A 27,212-nucleotide genomic window follows, 5' to 3' on the forward strand; every position below is an offset into this window, starting at 1 on the left:
TATATGTAATTTCTTTCATTTCTCACTAATTCTCTGAAATTAAAATTTTACTGCTATAGAAACAGTAAAAATGCTCTTCCATTGATTTTCATGAATCAAGATGTCATAGTTTTATATTTAAAGCCTTCTTATAATCTTGGACATCTAATTTATGTGTTGAAGGAACTGTTTTTAAAAAATAAGTAATCATTGTGTTATGTAGAGAACATATTAAATCCTTTAAGACCTCCAGCCACATCAACATATCAAAAAATATTTTAATTGAGGGCATTGCCAGTCTATCCATTTTTGGCAGCCATCTGTATTATGAAAATCATCAGCTAATACTATTAATTGTTCTAAGACATGTATTTCACATTCCACTCAGGTTCTCCAATGAAAAGACTGCCTTACTGTTTTTGAGGTTCCATTTCCCATAATGTTCATGTACAATTGCAATCTACTCAGTTTGGTTGAGTTGGGCAGCAGTGGAAATCAGAATAAATAAAATACATGAATAAATAAATAGTTATTGAATGTAATCCTCTTGTAGATAATATTAGGGGAAAACTCATTTTAGACAAATTAATTGATCACATTCCAACTTATTAAAGCTCTTTATGATAAAAGCTTGAATCTTAAAAATTGAAATTCAGCAGTCAACTGAAAAGGTCTGATTGAAAAACAAGGGAAGAATTTCCCCAAATTTCAAAACAGTGAATTAAGTTTACAAAATACATTATAGGATTGTAGTATACTATACTATATTCATATTACTTTTTTGTTCTTCTGTTCAATTGTGATTCTTGGAGATTGCCTGGACAAGTCCCTGCAAATTTCTTAGTAAGGTTTTTCAGAAGTGGTTTGCCACTGTCTTCTTCTTAGGGCTGGGAGAAACTGACTGGCTCAAGGTGACCCAGCTGACATTGTTCCTAAGGCAGGACCAGAACTCACAATACTCAGCTTAAATGAGGAGTGTCTAACAAATCTTACTAATTTCTAACAGCAATTTGTTTAAATCAATTTACTCTGATTCACAGCAAACAAATTTCATTTAACAGACCTCAGTTTAGCAGACTTCAGATTAAATAGACAGGGATACAGTATGCAGGGACTTTGGCAGTAGTAAAAGCTGTAGTAGGGAGGGAAGACTGGAAGGTTCAGTACAGGGTGGATAGGCCAAAAGGATATTAATCAAAATCTACAGTCAGGTTTTTATTCATTTATTTAAGTTATGACATGTTTTTTATCTTTTCAATAGTGGATGAATATTGGAGAATTGGCAGGGCCAGGGGGAAGGGTAAAAAGAGAGATCAGTTTAGAGACATTACTTAGCCACAAAGGAAATAAGTCCAACCCCCTCCCACTTGGTGTTGCCCCTTATCTAGCACTAACCAGTTGTTGAGCATTAGAGAAGATTCCTGTGCATAGACCTTAGTAATTTTAGCATTAGATCCTTATATGCTATGTAGCATATCAGGCAGCAGGGTAATAAATCAGTTAAATTCAACCTTCACATACCGTCCTGGTTTTTCACTGCCTGACAGTGAGGGAGTAGATGCCATTGCCAACTCTGCTGTGCCACAAGTTGGAAGCTTCTTGTCAGTTTTTAAATTTTCCTCTTCAAAGTATTTAGGTGGCCTGGAAGTTATTTCCCAATTAGATTTTTAAAACCTGAAAATTAGCCAAACTTCTCTTTATCAGTTCTAATGAAGAGGCTATGTAACTCTGTAGAATCAATAAAACAGAAGACAATAGGACTTCTTGACTGCAGTTATTTCATTATCAGATTCTAGAATGGCTAGACTTCTCTCATGTAACATTAAACATTTTCTAGAAATAGGATTCTTTCTTAAGAAACAGACAACAGCCTGTATCACGTTTAACTCTAGAGGTACTCCAGTGATAAAAAACAGTCAGATTTATTAAACCACGAATGTAATATATTTGATTAAAAACCAGAGTGGAGACCAGCTCCAAATATCGTCCTGCAAGCCATGTGACATCAAGATAGGGCTTAAAGAGAATGAAATTGTTCCATTAAAGCCCAAACCATGGTAGTGGGATAAGGTAAATAGTTACTTTCCATGTCCTCTACCATAGATCAAATGACCGCAAGAGAAATTGAATTCAGAAATTCAGCTAGAATCCAATTTGTAACTGAAAATGACATGCCCATCTTATGATAAATCTGAAAAAGCCAAACTATAATATTTCAATAAGATAAGAAATACTTCTTTGTATAAAGTGTTCTTTTGTTTTGTAGTACATGTCAGGATTTGGTAATGAATTCACCTCTGAAGATCCACGCTGCCCTGGAGCTTTACCAGAAGGACAGGTATTTAAAATATTGAGAAATGCATCTGACCAAATGACAAGAGAATTGTTCAGCCTGGCCCTTTCAGAAGATTTAAAAAACATCACTCTGTGAATAAAACTACATATGGGGGATAGGCAAACAAGGGAGGTACCCCCAAGTGCCAACATAACTAGAAGAATGTATTTCTCTTTGACAATGGATTTTGTGTGAAACATATTGAGTCATCAATTTAAAAAATGGGGTTCCCTCTTTTGTTTCTAACAAAATAATTCTATAAAAGGAAAGTAACCTGGAGATAAGAACGGCAAGAAGATTTTTCCTTGACTGTTGTAGGGATTGAAAACATCACATTTACCAGGGAGCTTATCTTACCTAAACAATCTTGCTTGAGAAGATGAAGAGATTTTCTGCTGACTTTTGTACTTGAAGAAGACAGATGTTTTGATGATTTTCCTCCAAGTTCAGTCTTGGAGGTCATTTGCCTCCTCCAGAGAACTGAACTCAGTCCTTAGTCCAGATTCTCCTACAAAACAAACTTTTGAAGTAGTATTCTTGTCCTGAGTATAATTAACTTCTGGCAGTCATTTTTCATCTCTAAGTTCAAAGATACTGTCCAAAAGCATGGCTGTCAATAACTATCTTGTTATATTTATGTTATTTATAACAGAAGCAAAATTGGGTTATGTTCAACTAGAGTCACATTGGCTCATTATTGTTGTTCATAAACCTTGGGACAGAAACTTCATTTTTCCAGTTGTGTCTTCGAATAGCTTTACAGGGTCTATTGGTCTGTACTGGAAATTCAGAAGTATCCTATGGAAGAAGATGCAAAGTGTTCTTGAGGAGTCTGTCAAAATATGACATAAAATATGTCATCACTCTCAGTTGAATCCAGGAGGACTATAACATTTATGTAATCTGCATATTAAAGAAAAAACTTAATTCTAATTAATTTCTATTCATTTAGAATAATCCTCAAGTCTGCCCGTATGGTCTGTATGCTGAACAACTCTCAGGTTCAGCATTTACCTGTCCACGATCCTCCAATAGGAGAAGGTATGTGTGAATTTAGGAGAAACAGCATCATAATATTGGCCATGGAATCCATTGCAATATCATTTCAAAGAGAAAGGCTTTGGCTTCTATATTAGTGATAGGCTTAGCCATCAGAACAAAATGGTAAACTATTGAGGTACTGGACCTGAAGCATGGAGACCCAGGGTCTGGCCCTTTATTAGGCATAGAAGCTAATGAGGTGGCCTAGGGGCCAGTCACCTTCTCTCATGCCAAATCCACATCTACAGTTAGCTGGATGAAAAACAAAACTCCTTATCACACTGTGCAATGATAGTTTCACTTGTGAGGACTAAGTAAGCACAGAGCAGAAACAGACAGATGCTGCAACTAAGCAGAACAAACACATTTTCCATAGTGTACAATTGAAGGGAGAAGAGCAAAAGTATGTTGTGTCAGATTTTAATAGAAAAGAAGGATGTGTGGGCTGGGGCAAAGGGTTTTCTCATATGTCCTTTTTTCCCAGCATGGCACAAAAACTGAACTTTTATATCTGAGAATAGCACTGTGTGGCTTTGCCCTTCTACGAATTCCCACTGTGGGAAAAACTTGGTGTGTACAAGAAAATACATGTTTTTGTTGAAAGAAAACATTTGTATGATAATGAATGCTGAAATCAGTTGATATAACTGATGCATGTTCATGTGTGTTCTAGACTATCTTCAATGGTTTCTTGTTTTGTCCAAAAAAAATAATAATCCAGAATTTTATATTGGTGTAAAAATGTGAAAATGAAAAGTCAATGAAGCTTACCACATCTTTAAAAGTTGCAAGAAAACAATTAATACTTTACACCAAAATCAGTCCCAACAATTACATTGAATTCTTGGGTACTTTTAGATGCCTGGATTTAGTAACTTTGTGCTTCTTTTATATTAAATTCTGACATATTCCCACCCAGGAAAACCCTATTCTCCAAGATGGTGTCTGGCAGTAATGCAAAGATGAGACATATTATTTATCAAAAAATAATACATTATGGTGTATCATTCAAAACAAAATCCCAAACTTTTCAAATTTGAAATATTTTGAGCTCAAAACACTATTTTAAGTTTGAAATAAATTGTTCCAACTTTTCTGTAAGGGATTTTTTTTTATTTTGAATTGGAAGTGTTGATGTTTCAAGCAGATTTCCAGAATGGCAAAATGGGGCACTTAACCCTCAAAATGATTCAAATTTAAATTGTTTTATGTATCCCTAATAAATAAGCCTCTTGGAACAACATTTTAATGTTGCAATATTACCGTATTTTCCGGCGTATAAGACGACCCGGTGTATAAGATGACCCCCTACTTTTTCTGTTAAATTATAGGGTTTGGGCTAATGACTCAATATTTCACTTCCTGGCACACAATCTGCATATTAACAACTCATTTAGCGTTAGAACCCTTTTTTTATAAGTGCCACGATGTTGCTAAAATAAAAGAGGTAGACTTCCGTGACCCTCCCAGCCCGTGCATAAAACAGAAATGAAAAGTCTTAAGCCTTTCCGTTCCCAAATACCAAGGTTTCCCCTGAGTTTTGCGCGGTTAAACAAATGGCATTTGCATATTAATGTTTCTCCACGGAGCACAAAATTCGCCCGAATTAAGGAAAGTGGGGAGCTAAAGAATCTGGGGCTACAGGGAATACCTCTGGCACGACAGGCAACCCTGGGAAACACGAGGACTGTAGCAGCACCCTCAGTTCGCACAATCCAATCCAGAAAGCGCCCGGAGGCTCCTTCGTTACTTCTAACAGAATGTCTCCACGTCCCGCCCGCCTCGCCTTTTAAACCCCGCCCCCTTTCCCCCTGTAACGTTTCCCTGCTCCGCCTGCTCTGTGATTTGCCCAGCTTTGCTCCTTCCCCGCCAAATGGGCGCCTCGCCTTCTTTCCTCTGAGCTCTCTCACTTGGTGCGCTGCTGCTCTCAGTTCCGCACTCCGTGACCGGGCAAGCGATTCTTCTGGTTGGCGCAGGTCAGGCGTTGCCTCGGCGGGAGCAAAGGTGCTCCCTTCCTACTGTTGAGTGGCACGCCTCTGGGGACCGCCTGCCCCTCCTCTCGTCGGGGACCTGACAGCCAGCATTGGAAGCACCAGCATGGCCAGTCCTAGAGAAAGCAATGGCGGCGGCTGCAGCAGCCACCCCATGATCTGACGAGAGTTTGCCCTCCATCACCCGTTCGCTGTTGGCCGCTTAACCACGGGTCGCCATCGCCTACCTCCATTCACCCAGCGATCCCGACGTCCAGCAGAAAAGATCAGAGAGGTGAATAGTATTTTCCGGCGTATAAGACGACTCGGCGTATAAGACGACCCCCAACTTTTGAGAAGATTTTCATGGGTTAAAAAGTCGTCTTATACACCGGAAAATACGGTACCTTCTTCTGTCAGGGAGTAGTGTCAAGTATGCACAGGGTAATATGTTGTACCATATAGGTGACTGGCTTTGCTTATCAGCAGTTCTAGACACCAGAATGTTCCCACCCTCTGCAATATACATTCTAACCAGCAAGGGACAGTGGAAAGGCTTCTAAAAAAAATTGCAAGCTCAAAATTGCCTAATAACACTTTCTGACAAAATCAGCAAAACTTTCTAGAAAGGATGACTGTGCTGCAGTTCATCCATTTCTTCCGTACACATAAATGTTCAAGTAGCAGAACATGCACACAATCCAGCACTGGAGAGGGAAACTGAACAATTATGAAAGAACTGATTTACAGCAGTGTTAAAGGTATTCATGATTTAGGAGTCTTACAGAGAAAGTAATAAAAGATTTGACCATCTGATTTAGATCACTCAATTTGCAACACATGAAGCAGCCTTTGAAAATCACCAAGAAAGTTCAGTTGGTGCAAAATACAGCTGTGACAATGAAAACATGCTTATTGTCAGTCTCCAGATTGCCCTATTGCACCACTGTTATTTCTGAGTATCATTCAAGCTGCTGGTTGCCATCTCTAGGCAACAGAATTTGTATTAAATGAATATGGATTATGTTCATGTATTATATTCTTTCACTTCCATTAAATTTTCAAGTAAGATTTGGACTGATGGCATAATCAGATATGTCAAACTCGCGACATCACATGACGTCGCACAATGTATCGGGATGGTTTTGCCATTGCTGGCAACGGGGTTGGCGTGGCTTCCACATGACGCATCCAACCCATGGGCCAGCAGTTTGACACCCAAACCAGAACTATCTGTACTTCTCAACTGTCCACCGTCTGAGTATTTGCACCAATCTAGAAGAACCTCTACCAGTTAAAGGGAAACTCTCTGTAAGTCCAATTTCCTAGGACTTTCCCTTTACCCTTCAGGTTAAGGCCATAAACAACTACTCATTTGGCCATCATAGTACATTAACTATACCCCCCCATTCAACTCTACTGGATATTGATTGCCCCTGCCCCTTGGGGATACCATGCTACTCCTGCTGAGTTCCCAGAGTTCAGTGTAAAGCACAGGAGGCAAGAGGGAGCTAAGGGACCAAAGGTGACTCCAATGGAAAGTACATTTATATGTTTAAGGAGTTTTCCCTCCCCTATTGCTCTAATTACCTAAAAGGTGCAGTGCATTTTCTAGAGAAAGCTGTAGCTTATTTCAGAGATCAACAAAGCACTAAATATTATCATTTCTTGAATAATCACATATGTTCACAGCATTTATTTTCTCCCTAGCTGGTTATATAGAATTCTGCCTTCTGCTTGCCACAAGCCCTTCCATACTATTGATCAGGGTCATCTGACACATAACTGGAATGAAACTGAACCGGAGCCCAACCAGGTAATCATATCTGACAAGGAATCTCCTGTTTCTGTATATTGGCTCCAAAATGCTACTGTTGTTGTTCACTTTTATAACTTTCCAACAAGCTTAGCCAGTTTGGCTGCTGTTCTCATATTTTCTGGTACTTTTCTACTTGAGTGCCATTTTCCCTGTCTAGTTCAGTTTGGAATCACCTGTGCTTTAGAGAGCCACCTCTGGTTGAGTTTTTTACAAGTTTTCTAGAAGTTTCTGTTTATGCTGCATAAACTAAAATCCTCCCAAAACAAACCCTTCCGCCTCTGTGATCTGCTTTGAATGAATCTCATCAAAAATTATCCCTGGATTAAAGTGTGCAGAACAAATGGACTGAGGAATTGCTTACCAAACTGTCAAAGATAAGTATCTGGGAAGGTTTTTGGGAAGAGAACTCAATCAGTAAACAGTTTGCAGATAAATCAGCATGGATTTATTAAAACAAGTCCTGAGAGTTTAAATTTATCTCATGCTTTGATCTGCTAAATTTCTTAGCAAATGTATTTTGATTTCAAGAAAGTACTTGTCAAGATACCCTCATTACATTTGTCAGAGTCCAATCCAGGTTGTGTGGCCAATAAATTAATAATAAACCTGATAAACAGATTAAGGTGATGGCTGAAAATTAAGTCTGCTGGCTACAACTGTTTCAAAACAGCTACGGTGACTGATCATTAGTGGTTCCTCATCCTAAAAACTGGAATTGAGATATGAAGTAGAGTAATATAGAACAATAGGGATCAAAGGAGCCTCAGAAGTCTTCAAATCTTACCCCCTGCACAGGGAAGGAATCTTCAGACCATCCCAGTCAAATATTTTTTTTTAAAAAAAACCAACACTGCTGGAATATCTATGATTCTAGGGGGCAATCTGTCCTATTACATCATAGCCTTTACAGTCAAGAAATTATTCCTTATTTCAAGTATGGATCTTGCTCCGCAAAGTATTTACCTGCTGACTCTTGCCCTTCCCCAGACCATATGGAGACTAAATCCACAATCTCTTCCCTGTAACCGTAGTGATCAGAAAACTGCTATCCTGTCTCTCCTTAGCTTATGCAAAACACACAGTTCTTCATAGGATTTAGCCTCCAAACCTCTTGCTATTTTTGTTGCTTTTCTCTGGACCTCTTTCCTGTTCCTCAGCATCTTTCTTGTACTATGATGACCAAACCTGGACATTTTATATAAGTTACATATTAATTGTAGTATAAAATACTAATTGTAGTATAAAATACCTCAGATGGCATCAATTATTTTAGAATGATGTCTGTTTTTCTTTCAGTTGAGATGGAAGCCATTTGAGATCCCTACAATCTTTCAAAAAAAGCTGGACTTTGTAACTGTAAGTAACTATTCAGAAGCATTAAAAACATTTTTCACTTAATCTTTCTAATATGAATAAGAATGGAGTTTTCAACTTGAAGGGAAGGTACTTGAGGTCATGGTAGCCTTACCTCCAATCTTAATTCTTGTATGCATACATATTAACCTTCATGTAATCTTCATTTTATAACTGTTTTGTTTAGTGACTACTTGCTAATTACTGTAAGATGACAACTTTTATAGATTTCCAGTTCCTATTATAATGGCAAATAACTCTTTTGAGAAAGTACTAAATAAATTGATCTTTCAATATTTAAAAGTACTAAATAAAATTACTAAATAAATTGATCTTTCAATATTTAAAGCTCTCCTTGATCATTAACTTTGGTAATATTCTCTACATTAATTTCACCCTGCACCTTTTCAACTGTATGAACACTTTACCAACTCATTTCTGCTTTTCAAGTTTTTACAAGGTCAGGTCAAAATCTTCCAATAGATGTCTGTGTAAACTAGAATCCAGGATGTTCATGTCAATTAAAACTTGCATTAAAGAATTTCTCAATTATTCTGAAACAGCAAGCTAAAAACCTTGGCTCTTAAATCCAGAAGTGTCCATATTCTGTAGTTTTAGAAAGGCAGAACTGGTCAAACACTACTGTATTAATGTTCTGAATTTTTGATTCTGCCATGCATTATTCTGGTAACCAAAGGAAATCAAAGCAATTCTAATGATTATACCTTTGTTTTCTTATAATTAATTTTTTTCATAGGGACTATATACTTTGTGTGGTGCTGGTGAGCCAAAGTTAGGGAATGGGCTGGCAATTCACATCTTCATCTGTAACAACTCCATGATTAACAGGTCTGTATGGAGTCAGAGTATCTCATGGGTTCTATCTAAACTTCTAAAAGAGTGGATATTTGAAGATAGCCCAGATACTCTGACTATTTGTTGAGACTTGACTACTATTAAGGAACTTTTCCTTTCTTTCCTCATCTATATATTATGAATAATTGAAAAGTTTATATCACAAAATGTGTTAGATTGGTTCTAGCCTAATTCCTTATCATATGTTGCAAATTTCATTACAACTTTGATGAACCTTGATTCAGGCTTAGTCTGCTGAGAAGAAGAACCTGAATTTAAGTTTAGGGCCCCCCACCAAAAAAAGTTAAACAGAACATTTTACTGATCTTAGATTTGGGCTCATTATTTCAGGAAATCACTTTCTTTTCAAGTAAATATAGTAAAAAAGTAAAAGTGACAATAGGCAGAAGGAAATGCACAATAATATTCTCTCAGTGGGTCTGAAACAATACATAGCAATCTATTTGACTAGAGAATTTTTAGAAATCTATGCATTACTAGAACAAGCAATTGAATATTGGAATTTCATTTTGTAAGAAGAAAAGCATATTCTCTAGCAATAGAAACTAGGAAATTGATGACTAGTCCAGTAAGGAGGGTTAATATTTTAGGGGGAGGGGATTCCCAACTTACCAAATCTTGTTGACTGATTGATGGATACAGTTCTTCCTTTTAACCTTCTCATTAAAGGTTACATGAGACCTTTTTAACCTTTAGGTGGGAAGTAATTGATATGCTGTAAAACGTAATCCAGAAATCTAGGGTTGGTAGTTATATGTGAACCCCAGACAACATGTAGCAGAAAAATGAAAAGTTGTTTTCAATAAAACCATAAAAGGCTAGTAATTTGGCATGCGGTTCCCTAGGTGGTAGCAAAGTACTCTTCCATTGATTTATCTGGCTCTCAGTTGACTTGAGAGGAAAACAAATTTCTTTCATAATTAAACAAATGGAGTCTCTCAGTGCTTGCTTCTTCGACCCCTTAGAACTTACCCAGAAAGATAATCATATTTTCCCATTTTCTTCAAATTAAGCCAAAAATTCTAGTCTCCCACAGGGTTTTCTTCCCAAGTCCATGTGGAAGGAAAGACTGGGTTAGGGGAGAGAGTATCCTATTCCAAGTGAAATCTGCACTCCTACACACCCTCCCATGTAATGTGAATGTAGTGAATGTAGTACAATTCCTGATCAGGAAGGAAGCTCAGATTTTAGCCTGGTTTGTTCCTTGGTAGGTGTACAAGACTTTCTTATGTCAAAGGAAAAGTCTTCATCAGGGTCCAGTCCAAGCCGGGAATAAAAAACATGGCGACTGCTTTAGAAAAAAAGTTGTAGTTTACTGAAGAGGAGAGCCAGACAGAGAGATGGCTCTGGAAGAAAAGAGAGTCCGCACATGTAGAAGGGAGTGGGCTTTTATACCCTCTTGGGCTTTTGTTTGGAGTTGTTTCCTGTTCCTGGTTGAGGCTTTGTATTTCCTGTGTCATGTACCGTGAGTCTGAGTGTGCCCTTTTGGCAACTATGGGTTAATCCTATTATGTCCTGTCTTAGAGTTTGGGTGGGGTATGTAGATTTTAGGTGTCTTTGACTTCCTAAGCTTCTAGCTGGAGGGCTCCAACCTTCCTGAATGGATTATTACATCTGCATTTCTACAGAGCTGGATTCTGCTTGGGGGAGGGAGACTTGGGGCTGTTAAGAAAAACTGGGCATGCTTTTCTGCCTCTTTAAGATCCTTTAAGGAAATATAATATTCTGCCCTTGTAATATTTCCTTCTCTGGGGGGTGGGGTGACTTCCCACATTTAATGATAGAAGCCTCTGAAAATTATAGATTTAAGCTCTAGCAGCATAAGATATACTATGATTGTAATGTCTAGCAGTTCACCAGAAAGTTCTTACCAGGTGATTAAAGTAGTAGTAATAGAGGGTGAACCCAATATTTTCACTGAAGGATTTACCCAGAGTTTCAAATCTAGCATTAAGAGGGGAAGGTGTAAAAGCACCTTTAATAGGTCAAAGACAAGCTTCTGGATTCTCATGTTTCTATCCAAACATAAAGCAAACTAATCCTGATTTCACTGAAGTACTTGTAATTCCTGAGTATTAGATATACTAAGATGTACTAAGTGATTTAAACAACTCTAAACTATCCTGTATGTCCTAGGGGCAAAATAGTGGAATATAAAACATAATCATATAAAAAATAGCTGTTTTGAGACATTTGAATGTTCCATACACAAACACACTAGCATGGAATTTTTGTAAGACTTTACTTAAAAATTAAGTTTCATCGACCTTCCGGGGAAGAAATGGCAGACTGAAAACAGTTCTATCAATGAACAGAGGGGATTGAAGACCTTGCAAGTATAATTCCTCTCCGGACAAGGATTGTTACTTGGTATGAATTTAGAATCTAGAGTTCATAATATATTCCCCAGAAGTGTGTAATTACTTATTCTTTTTTTCAATATAGATGTTTTTGTAATTCTGATGGAGACTTTCTGATTGGTGAGTTGTGAACTATTACTCTGAAAGTTTGTATACTGTTATTTCTTTTACAAACTGGAATGTTAATTGGGCTAATGAACGAATATGAAGAATCTATTACACAGTCAGATGACATACTGATCAAGTAAAATAAAACCTGGGCTACCCTTTTTATAAAATAAATTTTGTAAAGACACATGTCCTAGAACAAGATCCTATAAGTACTGTATATTCTTCCAATATTTTTTCTATGCTATCATTCATGAAAGGATATCATCTATGACATCCAGATTGGCAAGTTTATCAAGAACTTAGAAAATCATCCTATTTCATAGCAATATCATAGAAAAAAAGTATATCAGCAATCAGAAATAAAAAAGGAAAAATCAGTCTGACTTGAAAAAAGGAAACACAAATATCAAGTATTATTTTAAATAGTTTGAGATAAAAAAAATCTATAGGCATTAGATAACAGTTTTTGATACTCCAAGTCCAGCTTCTCTCCCATTATAATGCTACTTACAATAGTGACTTTCTTCCTCTCTTCAAGTCAGTGTTGACTCCTGGCAATTACCTTAACAGGTCTCTGCTGTTTCCTTGGTAGGATTTTAAAACTGGTTTGCCCTTCCTTACTTCCTAGAGCTCACAGGGATGGCCCGAAGCTACTCAGCTAGTTTTTGCCTTAGGTGGGACTAGAACTCACAATTTCCTGGTTTCTAGTCTGCTGCCTTAACCATACTGGCTCTCACTATAGCGAGTAATGCCTCCCAAATTATTTCCGATTGTAATTAGATCTTGCTTCCTGTGAATCAGGGCTCTGTGAAAATGTCAATTCATTTTGCATCTCAGCATGATTACTCTTACACAGTGGTGGGATTCAAATATGTGAACAACTGGTTCTCTGTGTGGATGCCGCTTCTGGGCCTGGGCAACAAAAAATTAGCTACTGGTTCTGCCAAAGTGGTGTGAACCACTGCTCTTACAAAAGATTTTAATTCAATGAACTAACCCAAAATATTTCAACTGGTTTATTTTGAACAAAATCCAAAGTCCATAATCATGTTGCATTCTAGTTATGAATGCCCACATTTTATTTTGAATTTATTTATGATATCCATGATTCTGGAATTTTATCCTGTGTTTCTAAATAATCATAATTCCTAGACATTCTGTTTCCACATGTTTAATGCTGCAGTCTTTGCAACATTATCTGAACATGTTGGTTGCTTACAGAAACAACACTCAGGCATGCCTAGTAGGAGTTTGGAATTAAACACAATATCAAAAGGAATATTAAAACATAGAAACTTATAGATTTCAATACCTTCTCCTAAATTTTCTTTATAAAATTGACAAGATTAATTTAAAAAGCATGATCTTTTTAAAGTATCACAATATTGTCTGAGGTAAACAAATAGAATTCTGCACTTGCATTTTCTTTATCCAGTACCACAGCAAGGCAAACTGCTCATCACTACAGAGTTTGGCAAGCTGCTAGTGGAGCCGAATGAGATCTGTGTCATTCAGGTAAGCACTGTAGCCATATGCCTATCCTTCACTCTTTACCTTATAACTCCTGAGTGAAATGGACAGATGAACACTGATGTGTATCCATGTTTGAAGTTACTCCATGGATCCTTAAAAAAAAGACTGCTTGCTATACTTTTTCTGAAAAGTTGTGCTTTTATAGCCATGTGTAACTTTTTAATGTTTTAAGTAATGTGAATATATTTCACATTACTTGTTTATTGTTTACATGCAAGACTATGGCATGTTAAGTCTTCTGGATGTTTTTGGGCCAGCACTTTCTCTTAGTCCATGACATCAGGCTCAGGTGATAAACCAGCTGGCCATTCCTTTCGCAACCATTGGATCAATATACTTGGTTGACTTGAAAAAACTGGACCCTGCATTTGTGGGAAAATGCTAGGAAGAAAAATAAATTCCATGTATCTATCAAGACTTTGTTTCTTTTACAACCACGCTAACTAAGCATAACATAGGGTCAAATATTCTCTTGCTTTGTCATAACACCTATATCCTACAACTGAATCCAAGTTTGGGCAACGTGCCTGCCTGCTTTGAGGGGAACCTCTTTGTATTGCAGTCTTTGTTCTTACTTCAGGTGGCTTACAGTTATGCACAACTGGCTCACAAATTAGCACATTTGTCAAATTAACATTAATAATTTTTGTATAGACAGTAGAACTACTGTCAGGGTAAGTGTTCAGAAATTATCTGAAAAGGATTTTAATAGGATTAAAATAAAGGAAATGTGAGTTACGAAATTGGAAGGCTTCCGAAAAGGAAAATGCATTTTCAGTTGATACCACCACACTTTGGACTCCCTCCTGGCAGAGAGATGGTCACCTTTATTCCTCTGGAATTTTAGGAAAATAAATGATGTTTGTATCATCTAGCTTTTATCTTTCTCGATTTTGTCATTTTATATATATGTATATATATACACACACACATATATATGTGTGTGTGTGTGTATGTGTGTGTGTAAATTTTAGATTGCTAACAAAGAATTAAAGGGAGACTGATATGCATTTCAAACTTATTTGTTTTCATCAGTCAGCCATACCCTTCTGAGATTCGAACCTGGGCTGATTGCACATTAGGCAGTTGTTTTAACCTCTAGGCCACAAGCTCTATCTCACTTTGTTAGCTGAGAAGCAAGGGAGATATGTGTTAAATGCTTGTTAACTATTTAGATTACCTTGCTAGGCCCCAATGTTAAAACAACTGCCTAATGTGCAATCAGCCCAGGTTCAAATCTCAGAAGGGTATGGCTGACTGATGAAAACAAATAAGTTTGAAGTGCATATCAGTCTCCCTGTAATTCTTTGTTAGCAATCTAAAATTTACACAAATATGAGCTGTCACTGTTGTGACTACTGCCTGTGGATGGCCTTTGGTTAGGCCGAAACAGGAAATAAAAATTTGTCCCATGTTTGGGGCCTAGCAAGGTAATCTAAATAGTTAACAAGCATTTAACACATATCTCCCTTGCTTCTCAGCTAACAAAGTGAGATAGAGCTTGTGGCCTAGAGGTTAAAACAACTGCCTAATGTGCAATCAGCCCAGGTTCGAATCTCAGAAGGGTATGGCTGACTGATGAAAACAAATAAGTTTGAAATGCATATCAGTCTCCCTTTAATTCTTTGTTAGCAATCTAAAATTTACACAAATATGAGCTGTCACTGTTGTGACTACTGCCTGTGGATGGCCTTCGGTTAGGCCGAAACAGGAAATAAAGATTTGTCCCATGTTAAATAGCTATACTTTTTTGTAATATCAACAGAAATTCAGATGCTTTTGTAAAGATACTACCATCGCCTGATAAACAGAGATAGCTTTATCTCAAGACTACCTTTTATAGAACTTTTTTGGTACTTTAAAAAGGTAAAGGTTCCCCCACACATGCGTGCTAGTCGTTTCCAACTCTAGGGGGCGGTGCTCATCTCCGTTTCAAAGCCGAAGAGCCAGCGCTTGTCCGAGGACGTCTCCGTGGTCATGTGGCCGGCATGACTAGACACCAAAGGTGCACGGAACGCTGTTACCTTCCCACCGTAGTGGTCCCTATTTTTCTACTTGCATTTTTACGTGCTTTCAAACTGCTAGGTTGGCAGAAGCTGGGACGAGTAACAGGCGCTCACTCTGTTACGCGGCACTCGGGATTCAACCCGCCAAACTGCCGATCTTATGATCGACAAGCTCAGCGTCCTAACCCACTGAGCCACCGCAATGCAAACTGCAATGCAAACTGCATTATTTTCAGTAAGAACTTAATGGAAATAAGTTGGAATTTGATATATTCTCTGATAGTGAAACAATAATAATCAGTCCTAATATTTACATTCATATTTTGTCTCTTCCTCAGAAAGGAATGCGTTTTAATGTGGAAGTATATGGAGAAACTCGAGGCTACATCCTAGAAATATATGGTGTACATTTTGAGTTACCTGATCTGGGACCAATTGGTAAATATACTATTTCTGCTTCCAAAAATAATTATGTCATTTTTCTTAATACTTATTTAACACTCGTAGCATACATTTATGTTTTTATATATAAGTCACGTGGAACTGGGTGACAAATTATTCATGACAGCAAAAAAAAAAAAAGTAAAGTTCTGTCCCAAGGTATGGAGGGTATTAAACCTAGTGCAAAGAAATGGATAAGCATCTCTGTCCTTCATATTGCTAATAAAGGCACTGAGAAAACAACTACGAGTCATAACAATCACTGGAATACATTTGGTGCTTGCTGGGAATTTTAAGATTAGCGATTTAAATAGCCTTTGGGGAAGACAAGCTGTTGTTGTTAGTTGCAAAGTGGTGTCCAACCCATCGCGATCCCATGGACAATGTTCCTCCAGGCCTTCCTGTCCTCTACCATGTTCTGGAGTCCATTTAAACTCACGCCTACTGCTTCAGTGACTCCATCCAGTCACTCATTCTCTGTCGTCCCCTTCTTCTATTGCCCTCAATCTTTCCCAGCATTAGGCTCTTCTCCAGTGAGTCCTTCCTTCTCATTAGGTGGCCAAAGTATTTGAGTTTCAACTTCAGGATCTGGCCTTCTAAAGAGCAGTCAGGGTTGATCTCTCTAGGACTGACCAGTTTGAACACCTTGCAGTCCAAGGGTCTCGCAGGAATCTTCTCCAGCACCATAGTTCAAAGGCCTCAATTCTTTGGTCCTCAGCCTTTCTTACGGCCCAACTTTCACAGCCATACATTGCAACTGGGAAAACCATGGCCTTGACTAAACGCACTTTTGTTGACAGGGTGATGTCTCTGCTTTTTAGTATGCTGTCTAGATTTGCCATAGCTTTCCTCCCCAGGAGCAAGCGTCTTTTAATTTCTTGGCTGCAGTCCCCATCTGCGGTGATCTTGGAGCCCAGGAAAATAAAACCTGTCACTACCTCCATTTCTTCCCCATCTATATGCCAGGAATTGAGAGGGCCAGATGCCATGATCTTGGTTTTGTTAATGTTGAGTTTCAAGCCAACTTTTGCACTCTCCTTCTTCACCCACATCAAGAGGCTCTTTAGTTCCTCTTCACTTTCTGCCATTAGAGTAGTATCATCTGCATATCTTAGGTTGTTGATATTTCTCCCGGCAATCTTAATTCCAACTTTTGATTCATCTAGCCCTGCCTTTTTCATGATGTGCTCTGCATATAAATTAAATAGGCAGGGCGACAGTATACAGCCTTGCTGAACTCTTTTCCCAATTTTGAACCAATCAGTGGTTCCGTGTCCAATTCTCACTGTTGCTTCTTGACCCTCATATAGGTTTCTCAAGAGACAAATAAGATGGTCTGGTACTCCCATCTCTTTAAGGACTTGCCACAGTTTGTTGTGATCCACACAATCAAAGGCTTTAGCATAGTCAATGAAGCAGAAGTAGATGTTTTTCTGGAACTCCCTAGCTTTCTCCATGATCCAGCATATGTTGGCAATTTGATCTTTAGTTCCTCTGCCTCTTCGAAATCCTCCCTGTACTTCTGGTAGTTTTCGATCCACATACTGCTGGAGTCTAGCTTGTAGAATTTTAAGCATGACTTTATTAGTATGTGAAATGAGAGCAATGGTGCAATAGTTTGAACATTCTTTGGCATTGCCTTTCTTTGGAATTGGAATGTAAACTGACCTTTTCCAATCCTGTGGCCACTGTTGAGTTTTCCAAATTTGCTGGCAAATTGAGTGTAGTACTTTTACTGCATCATCTTTTAAGATTTCGAATAGCTCAGCTGGAATACTGTCACCTCCACTAGCTTTGTTGTTGCTCAGCTTTCCTAAGGCCCACTTCACTTCACATTCTAGGATGTCTGGCTCGAGGTCAGTGACCACCTCATCGTGGTTATCAGGGACATTAAGCTCATTCTTGTATAGTTCTTCTATAGCCTAAATTTTGCAATGAGAAGCTCATGGTCTGAGCCACAGTCAGCAACTGGTCTTGTTTTTACTGACTGTATAGAGCTTCTCCATCTTTGGCTGCAGAGGACATAGTCAATCTGATTTCTGTGTTGGCCATCTGGTGATGTCCATGTGTAGAGCCGTCTCTTCGGTTGTTGGAAATGAGTGTTTGCTATGGCCATCGTATTCTCTTGACAAAATTCTATCAGCCTGTGCCATGCTTCATTTTGTACTCCAAGGCCAAACTTGCCTATTATTCCAGTTATCTTTTGGCTTCCTACTCTAGCATTTCAATCCCCCATAATGATAAGGACATCATTTTTTGGTGTTAGTTCTATAAGGTGCTGTAGGGCTTCATAGAACCGGTCAATTTCATTCTCTTCAGCACCAGTGGTTGGTGCATAGTCTTGAACTACTGTGGTATTGAATGGTTTGCCATGGATTCGCCTGAGATCATTCTGTCATTTGGGGGGTTGTATCCCAGTATTGCTTTTCCTACTCTTTTATTGACTATAAAGGCTACTCCATTTCTTCTGAGGGATTCTTGCCCACAGTAGTATACCTGATGCTCAGTTCACCCATTCCTGTCCGTTTTAGTTTGCTGATTCCTAAGATGTCGATGTTCAGTCTTGTCATCTCTTGTTTGACCACGTCAAGCTTGCCTTGATTCATGGATTTTACATTCCAGGTTCCTATTGGAGAATAAATCTTTACAGCATCGGACTTTTCTTTCACCACCAGATGCATCCACAGCTGAGTGTCCTTTTGGCTTTGGCCCAGTTGCTTCATTCTTTCTGGCGCTACTAGTACTAGCCCTCTGCATTTCCCCAGTAGCATATTGGACACCTTCTGACCGGAGGGGCTCATCTTCCAGTGTCATATCTTTTTGCCTTTTGGTACTGTCCATGGGGTTTTCATGGCAAAGATACTGGAGTGGGTTGCCATTTCCTTCTCCAGTGGATCACATTTTGTCAGAACTCTCTGCTATGACCTGTCCGTCTTGGGTGGCCCTGCACAGCATAGCTCATAGCTTCATTGAGTTATGCAAGCCCCTTCACCACGACAAGGCAGTAATCCGTAAAGGAGAGACAGGCTGTACACTTAGTGACCACTTCAGTGACCATTCAAAGTTATGATAGCATTGAACAAGGAGCCTTATGGCTGGTTCTCGAAGATGCAGGAATTGCAATGTCCCCACACTAATGTGGTTGCAATTTGGATGCTTAGCAACTGGTGTTCAATTATGATGATCACAGCGTTCCTCAGTCAGGCTCACCATTTGCAACCTTCACTGCTGGCTTCTGAGGAGCAAAGTCAAAGGGGAAGCTGTCAGGAAGTCTGAGCCGTGTGATGTGGTCATGTGACATTATACTTAATGTCCATGTGTAATTTGCTTAATAACTGCAACTAGAACCACAAGAACTACCATCCAAGTTAGCATATGCTGATTTTGACCTTTAAAGCCCTATATGGCTTAGAACTAGGTTACCCGAAGAGGCTCCTTTTCTTGTAAAACCCTTAACTGGACTTTTAAGATCATCTAATGAGGCCTCAAAAGGGATGCGGTGGCTCAGTGGATTAGGATGCTGAGCTTGTCGATCAGAAGATCGGCAGTTTGGTGGGTCGAATCCCGAGTGCCGCGTAACAGATTGAGCGCCTGTTACTCGTCCCAGCTTCTGCCAACCTAGCAGTTCGAAAGCACGTAAAAATGCAAGTAGAAAACTAGGGACCACTACAATGGGAAGGTAACAGCGCTTCTAGTCATGCCGGCCACATGACCACAGAGACGTCCTCGGACAAGCGCTGGCTCTTCGGCTTTGAAACGGAGATGAGCACTGGCCCATAGAGTTGGAAAAAATTAGCACGCATGTGCAGGGGAACATTTACCTTTACCGAGGCCTCTTGTTGCGGGTGAAGAAGGAGAGTGCAAAACCTGGGTTGAAACTTAACATTAAGAAAACCAAGATCATGGCATCCGGCCCTCTCAATTCCTGGCAAATAGATGGGGAAGAAATGGAGGTAGTGACAGATTTTATTTTCCTAGGCTCCAAGATCACTGCAGATGGGGACTGTAGCCAAGAAATTAAAAGACGCTTGCTCCTGGGGAGGAAAGCTATGGCAAATCTAGACAGCACACTAAAAAGCAGAGACATCACCCTGTCAACAAAATTGTGTATAGTCAAGGCTATGGTCTTCCCAGTTGCAATGTATGGCAGTGAAAGTTGGACCATAAGAAAGGCTGAGCGCCAAAGAATTGAGGCCTTTGAACTATGGTGCTGGAGAAGACTCCTGCAAGTCCCTTGGACTGCAAGGTGTTCAAACCGGTCAGTCCTAGAGGAGATCAACCCTGACTGGTCTTTAGAAGGCCAGATCCTGAAGTTGAAACTCAAATACTTTGGCCACCTAATGAGAAGGAAGGACTCACTGGAGAAGAGCCTAATGCTGGGAAAGATTGAGGGCAATAGAAGAAGGGGACGACAGAGAATGAGGTGGTTGGATGGAGTCACTGAAGCAGTAGGCGTGAGCTTAAATGAACTCCAGAACATGGTAGAGGACAGAAAGGCCTGGAGGAACATTGTCCATGGGGTCGTGATGGGTCGGACATGACTTCAACAACAACAACAATGAGACCTTCTTAGTAGGGGAGAGCTTTTTCTGTAGGAGCACCCAATTTATGGAATGCCCTCTCCTGGGTGGTTTAACTGGTCTTCACCCTAAAATTCTTATTTTCCTAGGTTTTTAACTGTCTGTTAACTGTATTTTAATCCATTTTGCTTTATATGAATTTTATTTGAATTTTTGACCTTGCAGTTGACTAGTTTTAATGATTTTTTATTTTGAATTTTATTCTTTAATTCAAGTTGCATTTTTAGTATGTTTAATGGTAAAGTATCCAATGACCATGATTGGACTGATCTCAAATTTCAAATATACAATTGGTTACAAAGCCTTTCTTTTTTTTTTAGGAGCCAATGGCTTAGCTAATCCACGAGACTTCCTTGTGCCAGTTGCCTGGTATGAAGAGGGCCAATTGGCTGAGGGTTACACAGTGATCAACAAGTACCAAGGGAAACTCTTTGAGGCAAAACAGGTGAGGAGTTAGAATTTAGAGAATTAGGAATTTCATTAAGAATTAGCTTCCCTGTATTTATGCCTTTTTGCATTAATCACTCTATTTTTATCAATCAGAAATCAGATATAAAATTTACAACAAAATACCGAAGTCCATCCACCTCTTACCATAAATGCTGATGGTTAGCATCAAGAAGGGTCCTTTCCCTCAGTATTCTGTTTTCTTTTCAACAAATACCTAACATTTGAAGGCTGCTGAGCATACTCATTACTTAGCTAACTGTGAATTATCTATTTATTTCTGTTTCCTATTTCTAAACAGCCCATCTTACTCAAAAGAGGCCTGTTTGTCTTGACATATGAATTTGTTTGTGCTTTGGGGCTGGATATTTCTGTAATTCTCAGGAATCAACCAAAAATAGTGAAAATCGTCCTGTTTCTAGTAACCTTACTTTAGACAGGGATGCACACATGCTGCGTGGAAATATAAGAAGTGCTTGACGTACACACCCATAAGAAATAGAAGACAAAAATGAAAAATCATTGAGTTGTTAATAATCAAGCGACATACAAGTTTAATAAATGGTATTTAAATTATTAAAATTTGTGTCTTTAAAGATCAGAAAATACAAATGGAACTAAATGGTAATCCTGTATCTCCTAACAAAACAGTAGTTTGCAAGAGTTTTCTGTCTGCTGCTTAAGATTCCATCCATGGTTATTTAGGCAGAAGTTGTGGAACTATGGGAGTCAGCGCAATGAATTGCTGGTTTTCCAGTTTGCTTTTGCTGATCAATTACCAATGGATGAGGAGCACTATTGGCAGATAATGCTTTTAAGGGAAATAGAAATGTTCCACTCCCAAGGTGGAGTCTCTTTGCTATCCTGAAAAAAGTGAAAAATATGTGTTGCTGCTGTATTTCATTATAGTTATATTGTAATGGTAATTTGCATTATATATTTACTCTATGCTTTGTTTATGTTTTCAGCTACTGAGCTCTCCCTCCCCCCAAAATATGATTTTTTAAAAAATGTAGTTTTGAATATCGGATACTTTCCATGTCTTAAGATAGCTGTGTTGTTTAATCTTACAGAACTGTTCTCCCTTCAATGTTGTGGCTTGGCATGGGAATTACACACCATACAAGTATAATTTCAGCAAGTTCATGGTCATAAATTCTGTAGCTTTTGATCATGCGGTAAGTTCTTGTTAGGTCTTAATTCTGATCTTAGAGTACTTTAATTAGTTCTTTTGAATTGAACAAAACAGACTTCGGATTTCAGGAAGCCTCAAATAAATTGCAAGTTTCTGCTTTGTAATTTACACTGAACTCAGATTTACAGCTATGACTCTGAATTTGCCATGTAATTGATTTTTCAGATTAGCACGGTTGTTTTAATAATAGCCAATTTCCCTTCACTCCACTGTTTTTTAAGGATCCTTCCATCTTTACTGTCTTAACTGCAAAATCAACCCGTCCTGGAGTGGCAATTGCTGATTTTGTTATATTTCCACCCCGCTGGGCAGTGGCCAACAACACTTTCCGTCCACCTTATTACCATAGTATGTATGCCATTTTTACTATGTGATTTCACATACAGATAGTGCTCAACTTACACTCACTTAATAATTTCTTGAAATTACAACAGACCAACCCCAAATGTCAGGCACAAAGAATCAGGACTGTGTGTTAAGTTCCAGTTAAGCTGTTTTATTGCTCATGCCAATACCTAAGAATCTAGTCAACGGTCAGCTCTAAATTGGCACTAGGTAAAAGTTAATGGAATTCAAGAGGGGCTGCACTTGGATCACTTATGGGAACATAATGACTCCAAGCTGATCCCTCTCTTGATATTGCCCCTAGGCTCTGCTGCTCCTTCTCCTATACCAAAGCTACTTATGACTCGTTTTCAGAATTATATCAGCCGTGCACACACATTTGCATTTTGGATGCTTGACAACTGTCTCACCTTTATAGCTGTTTGCAGTGTCCTATGGGTACGTGACCACATTTTCCATCAGTTTTTGGCAAAAAGATCTATTGGGAGAAATGGATTTGCTTAACAATGGCATTCATTTAAGAACTGTAAAAATGTTGTAATTTTAAATCCAATCATGTGCTGTCTTGATTTACAACTCAACAACCTTCAGCTGTAATTCCAGACTCAATTATCATTGTAAGTTGAGGGTTATCTGTATCTGCAAGATACAGAAGACTTAATTAACAGAAGTTTTTAACCAGGCCAGATGTCTGAAAGACCCTTGATAAAGGGCTGCAAATCAAGTGGATGAGAAGTATTTCCTGAAATTCTTGAAAATACAGTATAAACTAAAGAGAAGGAAGGGAAGGAATACTCTGCTGTTTGCTTGTCCGGAAACAAAAAACAGCCAGTGGGACTTTGGACAGTTCTGGTTCTTTACCACTAAATGCTAAATACCAATTTGTAGCTTTTCTTTCATTTTAAACTCATGCCAAACTTAAGCTGCTACAATTTAATTGATCAAATTTTAATAAATTTAAATCAAGATTTTTTTAAAAAAATCCACAGGAAACTGTATGAGTGAATTTATGGGCTTAATCAAAGGGAATTACGAAGCAAAAGAACAAGGATTTCTACCAGGAGGAGCCACTCTGCACAGCATGATGATACCGCATGGACCAGACGCTGAATGTTTTGAGAAGGCCAGCACAAGCAGGCAGGAGCCTGAGAAAATTGCAGAGGGAACTATGGTAAGTGTTTGGAAAATCATTTTCACATTAATGTGGAAGCTGCTGTTATGACCCAGTTACTCAAGGCAAAGCACACCTCTAGATAGTCTTTTATTGCTCTAAGTCAGACATGTCAAACTCGCGATGTCATGTGATGTTGCGCGACGTATGGGAACTTTTTCCCCATTGCCGGCAATGGGGTAGGCGCGGTTTCTTCGTGATGCGTCTGGCCCGTGGGCTGGCAGTTTGACACCCCTGCTGTAAGTAATTTCCCAACAAATGGCCCTCCAATGGCCAGTAAGGCTCATCCCACTCTACTCTGAAGGCAGCCACCCTCAGTCCCAATAACAACAGCCCATATATAACAAAGAAAGTCCACGCAGTAGGAACACGCTCACAGGGCAAGGTCCAGGGTGCCCAGTCCAATCCAAACAGCTAAGCAAGTCCACAAGGGAAAGTCAAGGCACAAGACAAAAGGCAGTCCTCAGGACAAAGGCAAGATATAAAGCAAAAGGCAGTCCTCAAATCTAGGCAAAAGGCACAGTGTAAACCAAAACAAACTATTGTTCCTGGCAAAAATAGCTCCCCATGGCTTTTCCTTAAGTCAATCCAATCCAGGTGTTCCTTGTGAGGAAGGGTGGGGCGACCTTCTCCTGAGTAGCCTCTCAGCCCTTCTCCTAGCTTTCCTACACTCCATACTCCATGCCCTTGGACTGAGTGGGAGAAGCAGCTGTTCCTTATTGGAAGGGATCTGCTGCCTATCAGCAGCCAATTCTCCCTTGCGTCTTTGAGGGCAGGCAGCTCTCCATCCAGACAACCACCTTCCCCAATGCCTGAAGTGACTAGGACAGCATTGTCCTCAGCCCCTGGCCTCTCCAAACATGCCAAGAGAGATGTGCCATCCTCATTGCATGGTCCCAGTTCCAACTCTTCCTCCTCTGAACTGGGCTCCAGTGGGGCCATGCCACTATCCCCGTCAAGGTTCTGACAGAGACAAATAAAGCAGAACTCTGAGGCTTGCAATTCCTCAAAGAACATGTTTATTGGTACAAAGTATCAGCACTTCAAAAGTGAAACCAAGTCTTAAGAGATGCATAACGATTCCCCAATACAAAGTTAAGAAATCCCACCTCTAAGTCTATGTAAGCAACTACATTTCCCCATGCACCTTATTGCTGGGCTTTTCATGAAATGCCCAGCCCACAATCTCGGGAGCAGCCAATGACCTTGGTTCCCATGAGAGAAAGTCTGAGAAAGAAAGTCTGTTTTGTCTAGCGCAGGGGTCAGCAACCTGAAACAGTGAAAGAGCCACTCAGAACCGGTTCCCTCACAAAAGGAAAAACTGGGAGCCGCAAAAAATGTGTGCACATGCGTGTACATGCGCACATGCGCAGAACAGGGTTTGACTGAAGAGTGGAGCCAAGGCGAGATATGCACTTACCCTGCATATTTGAATTGATTGGTTGAACTTTTTTAGTCCCACTTTTTTTTTTGGACTGCACATGGCAGAGGACTGGGAGCCGCAGGAGACGGCTGAAAGAGCCGCATGCGGCTCCGGAGCCGCAGGTTGCAGACCTGTGGTCTAGCGCAACACCTGGCAACTCCCCATCCCTCCGTGCTACGTGGCAACTAGAAATGAGAAGGAAAAAATAGCTGCAGCCATACTCATTCTAAAGTTGACTTCCCACCCCCCGCAGCAGGGCCCCCTGTCCTGGGATCATGCAGTTCAGGGTACTTGGCATGGAATATCCAGTGGAGCATGTGCATTCTTAGCATCCACCCATGTGAAGTCCTCCAGTCCATAGCCCTTCCAAGCCACCAGGCACTTAAAGCATCCTCTCATCCAATATGAATCTCGAATATAGAAAATGAAAGTTGTGTAGATAACCCTGGAGAGAATAACTGTACCATGAATAGAACCACAGGTAGCTGCAGAGTTCCAACAAGAAAATCTGCCTATATTTCTCATTTTGTACTGAGCTGAGGAAACCAAAGATTTGCTCTTTCACAAGACTCTACATATTTGTAAAAAGTGTTTTCATAGTTGATTTCAGTATTTCTGGCTTTAACTCTGATTGTATGTAAACCATCAGTTTTTCTGTAAAGCACTAAGACACTCTAAGCATCAAATTTATTAAAGGAAATATTTCCTGTTACAATTTTAAACTGCTACAAAACTACAAATCTTTGCAATTCTCATATGAATGCTTATTATCCACTGAGCTCATGGAATAACCCATTTCACCGCACAGTATTACTTCCTGCTAAACTTGTTTCAGTCAGGATTTGTTCATAAACTAAATTTTTGACAATCAGCTCAATAATTCCTAGTTTTTCTAGTGTTTTATTTGATATTAGAATTTAAATTCTCTGCAAAATTATATAAAACAAGCCAAATGATAAAATGAATACCAACATATGATAAAAGCAAAATAGCAATAACATCATTCAAATCAGTTAAAATAGTGTATAGTAATTTTTTTTGTCCACTTCATTCAAACCAAATACTGATTTACTTACTCTTGCAATATGTCTTATTTATTTTCCCAACAGGCCTTCATGTTTGAATCTTCCTTTAGCTTGGCTGTGACCAAGTGGGGGCTGAAAACCAGCTTGGATAAGAATTACTACAAGTGTTGGGAAAAGCTGAAGATCAATTTTAATGACAAATGTAAATGAAGTATCCATATCCAGTTTCTTCATTCCCAAGTAGTTCAAGAAAATCATGGAACAATATCTTAACCATCTTAAATGAGCATATGAAAGAATGTCTAGCAGCTGAAAAAATTAAAATCACTAATGTGAATTGTTCATGTAAAACTGTCCATTATGAAATTGGGAGTATATATAAGCCCATCATATCATACCCAGTATTAAAAAAGAGCAAAAAAACCCTCCCAAGCCTAGCACAACAAAACTTGTTTGATTTTACAGTGTAGACGTATGTTGTTGAAGAACTTCTTTTATGAGGTGATTTGTCAAATGCATATCACTGGGCTCAAGAGTGAGAAATTGCCATTTAGGGAATTTGTCATTTTGCTAGGAAGCACTGTTTATCTTCAGTTTAATTTTCTACAAAATACACAAAATATATTTCTCTGCTTATCTCCTTTGCAAAAGAAATCAGGAGAATACCTGTAATTTATGTTTCATGAGTAAAGAATGCCATTAACTCACAAGACTCATTTTCAGGGCTACCAGTTCACTTCATTTGTAGGGGGGAAAAACAGAGGATAGGAAGAAGAATGGAGAAGTAAAAGAGAGAAATGGCATCTTTTTGGTTCTTCGTGGAACACATGTGGTTTGCTAAAACAGTAAATTGAAATTCAGAGAAAAAGGTGCTATGACCCAAAGATGCAGGAAAGATGGATTGGAAAGGATCAGGCAAAAAAGGGAGAAAGACAGAATCTGAATGGCAGACAGAAATGCAGTGGGGGGATGGGGAGAGAGGAGAGATATCAGGAACATATGAAAGAGTCCGTATAATCTGGAACTCTATATTAGTTCAAGGTTAGCATATATTCCCTAAATTTCTAAAAAGTTTTAGCTGGAATCTTGCTTTTCACAATTGGTGGTACATATCCTCTTGCTAGAAAGATCAAATTAAAATAGGAACTGAATCGTTCTGCTTTATTACCCCAAATTGTAATTTGTTTACTGGAATACCATTT

General features: G+C 39.0%; 1 protein-coding gene and 1 long non-coding RNA gene across 4 annotated transcripts in view; one reads left to right on the forward strand and one right to left on the reverse strand.

Moving 5' to 3' along the window:
• LOC308661055 overlaps window positions 1–1,544 on the reverse strand; it is an 11,180-nt gene extending 9,636 nt beyond the window's left edge. Inside the window, exon 1 of the long non-coding RNA XR_014024877.1 lies at window positions 1,501–1,544. This is a non-coding gene — a long non-coding RNA (uncharacterized lncRNA). The remainder of the gene's footprint in view (window positions 1–1,500) is intronic.
• Window positions 1–26,638, forward strand: part of HGD (homogentisate 1,2-dioxygenase) — a 27,877-nt gene extending 1,239 nt beyond the window's left edge. For all 3 annotated transcript variants that reach the window (XM_081315759.1, XM_081315760.1, XM_081315761.1), the window contains 13 exons: window positions 2,246–2,317; window positions 3,267–3,355; window positions 7,036–7,141; window positions 8,441–8,500; window positions 9,255–9,346; window positions 11,819–11,853; window positions 13,280–13,359; window positions 15,722–15,821; window positions 20,725–20,849; window positions 21,925–22,029; window positions 22,268–22,394; window positions 23,381–23,562; window positions 26,095–26,638. In XM_081315759.1, coding sequence (XP_081171885.1) covers window positions 2,246–2,317; window positions 3,267–3,355; window positions 7,036–7,141; window positions 8,441–8,500; window positions 9,255–9,346; window positions 11,819–11,853; window positions 13,280–13,359; window positions 15,722–15,821; window positions 20,725–20,849; window positions 21,925–22,029; window positions 22,268–22,394; window positions 23,381–23,562; window positions 26,095–26,220 — 1,299 coding nt within the window. In that variant the 3' untranslated portion in view covers window positions 26,221–26,638. The remainder of the gene's footprint in view (window positions 1–2,245; window positions 2,318–3,266; window positions 3,356–7,035; window positions 7,142–8,440; window positions 8,501–9,254; window positions 9,347–11,818; window positions 11,854–13,279; window positions 13,360–15,721; window positions 15,822–20,724; window positions 20,850–21,924; window positions 22,030–22,267; window positions 22,395–23,380; window positions 23,563–26,094) is intronic.
• The last annotated feature ends 574 nt before the right edge of the window (window positions 26,639–27,212 follow it).

The sequence above is a fragment of the Vipera berus genome, assembly GCF_964194415.1.
Source record: "Vipera berus genome assembly, chromosome: 2".
Taxonomy (NCBI): Eukaryota; Metazoa; Chordata; class Lepidosauria; order Squamata; family Viperidae; genus Vipera; species Vipera berus.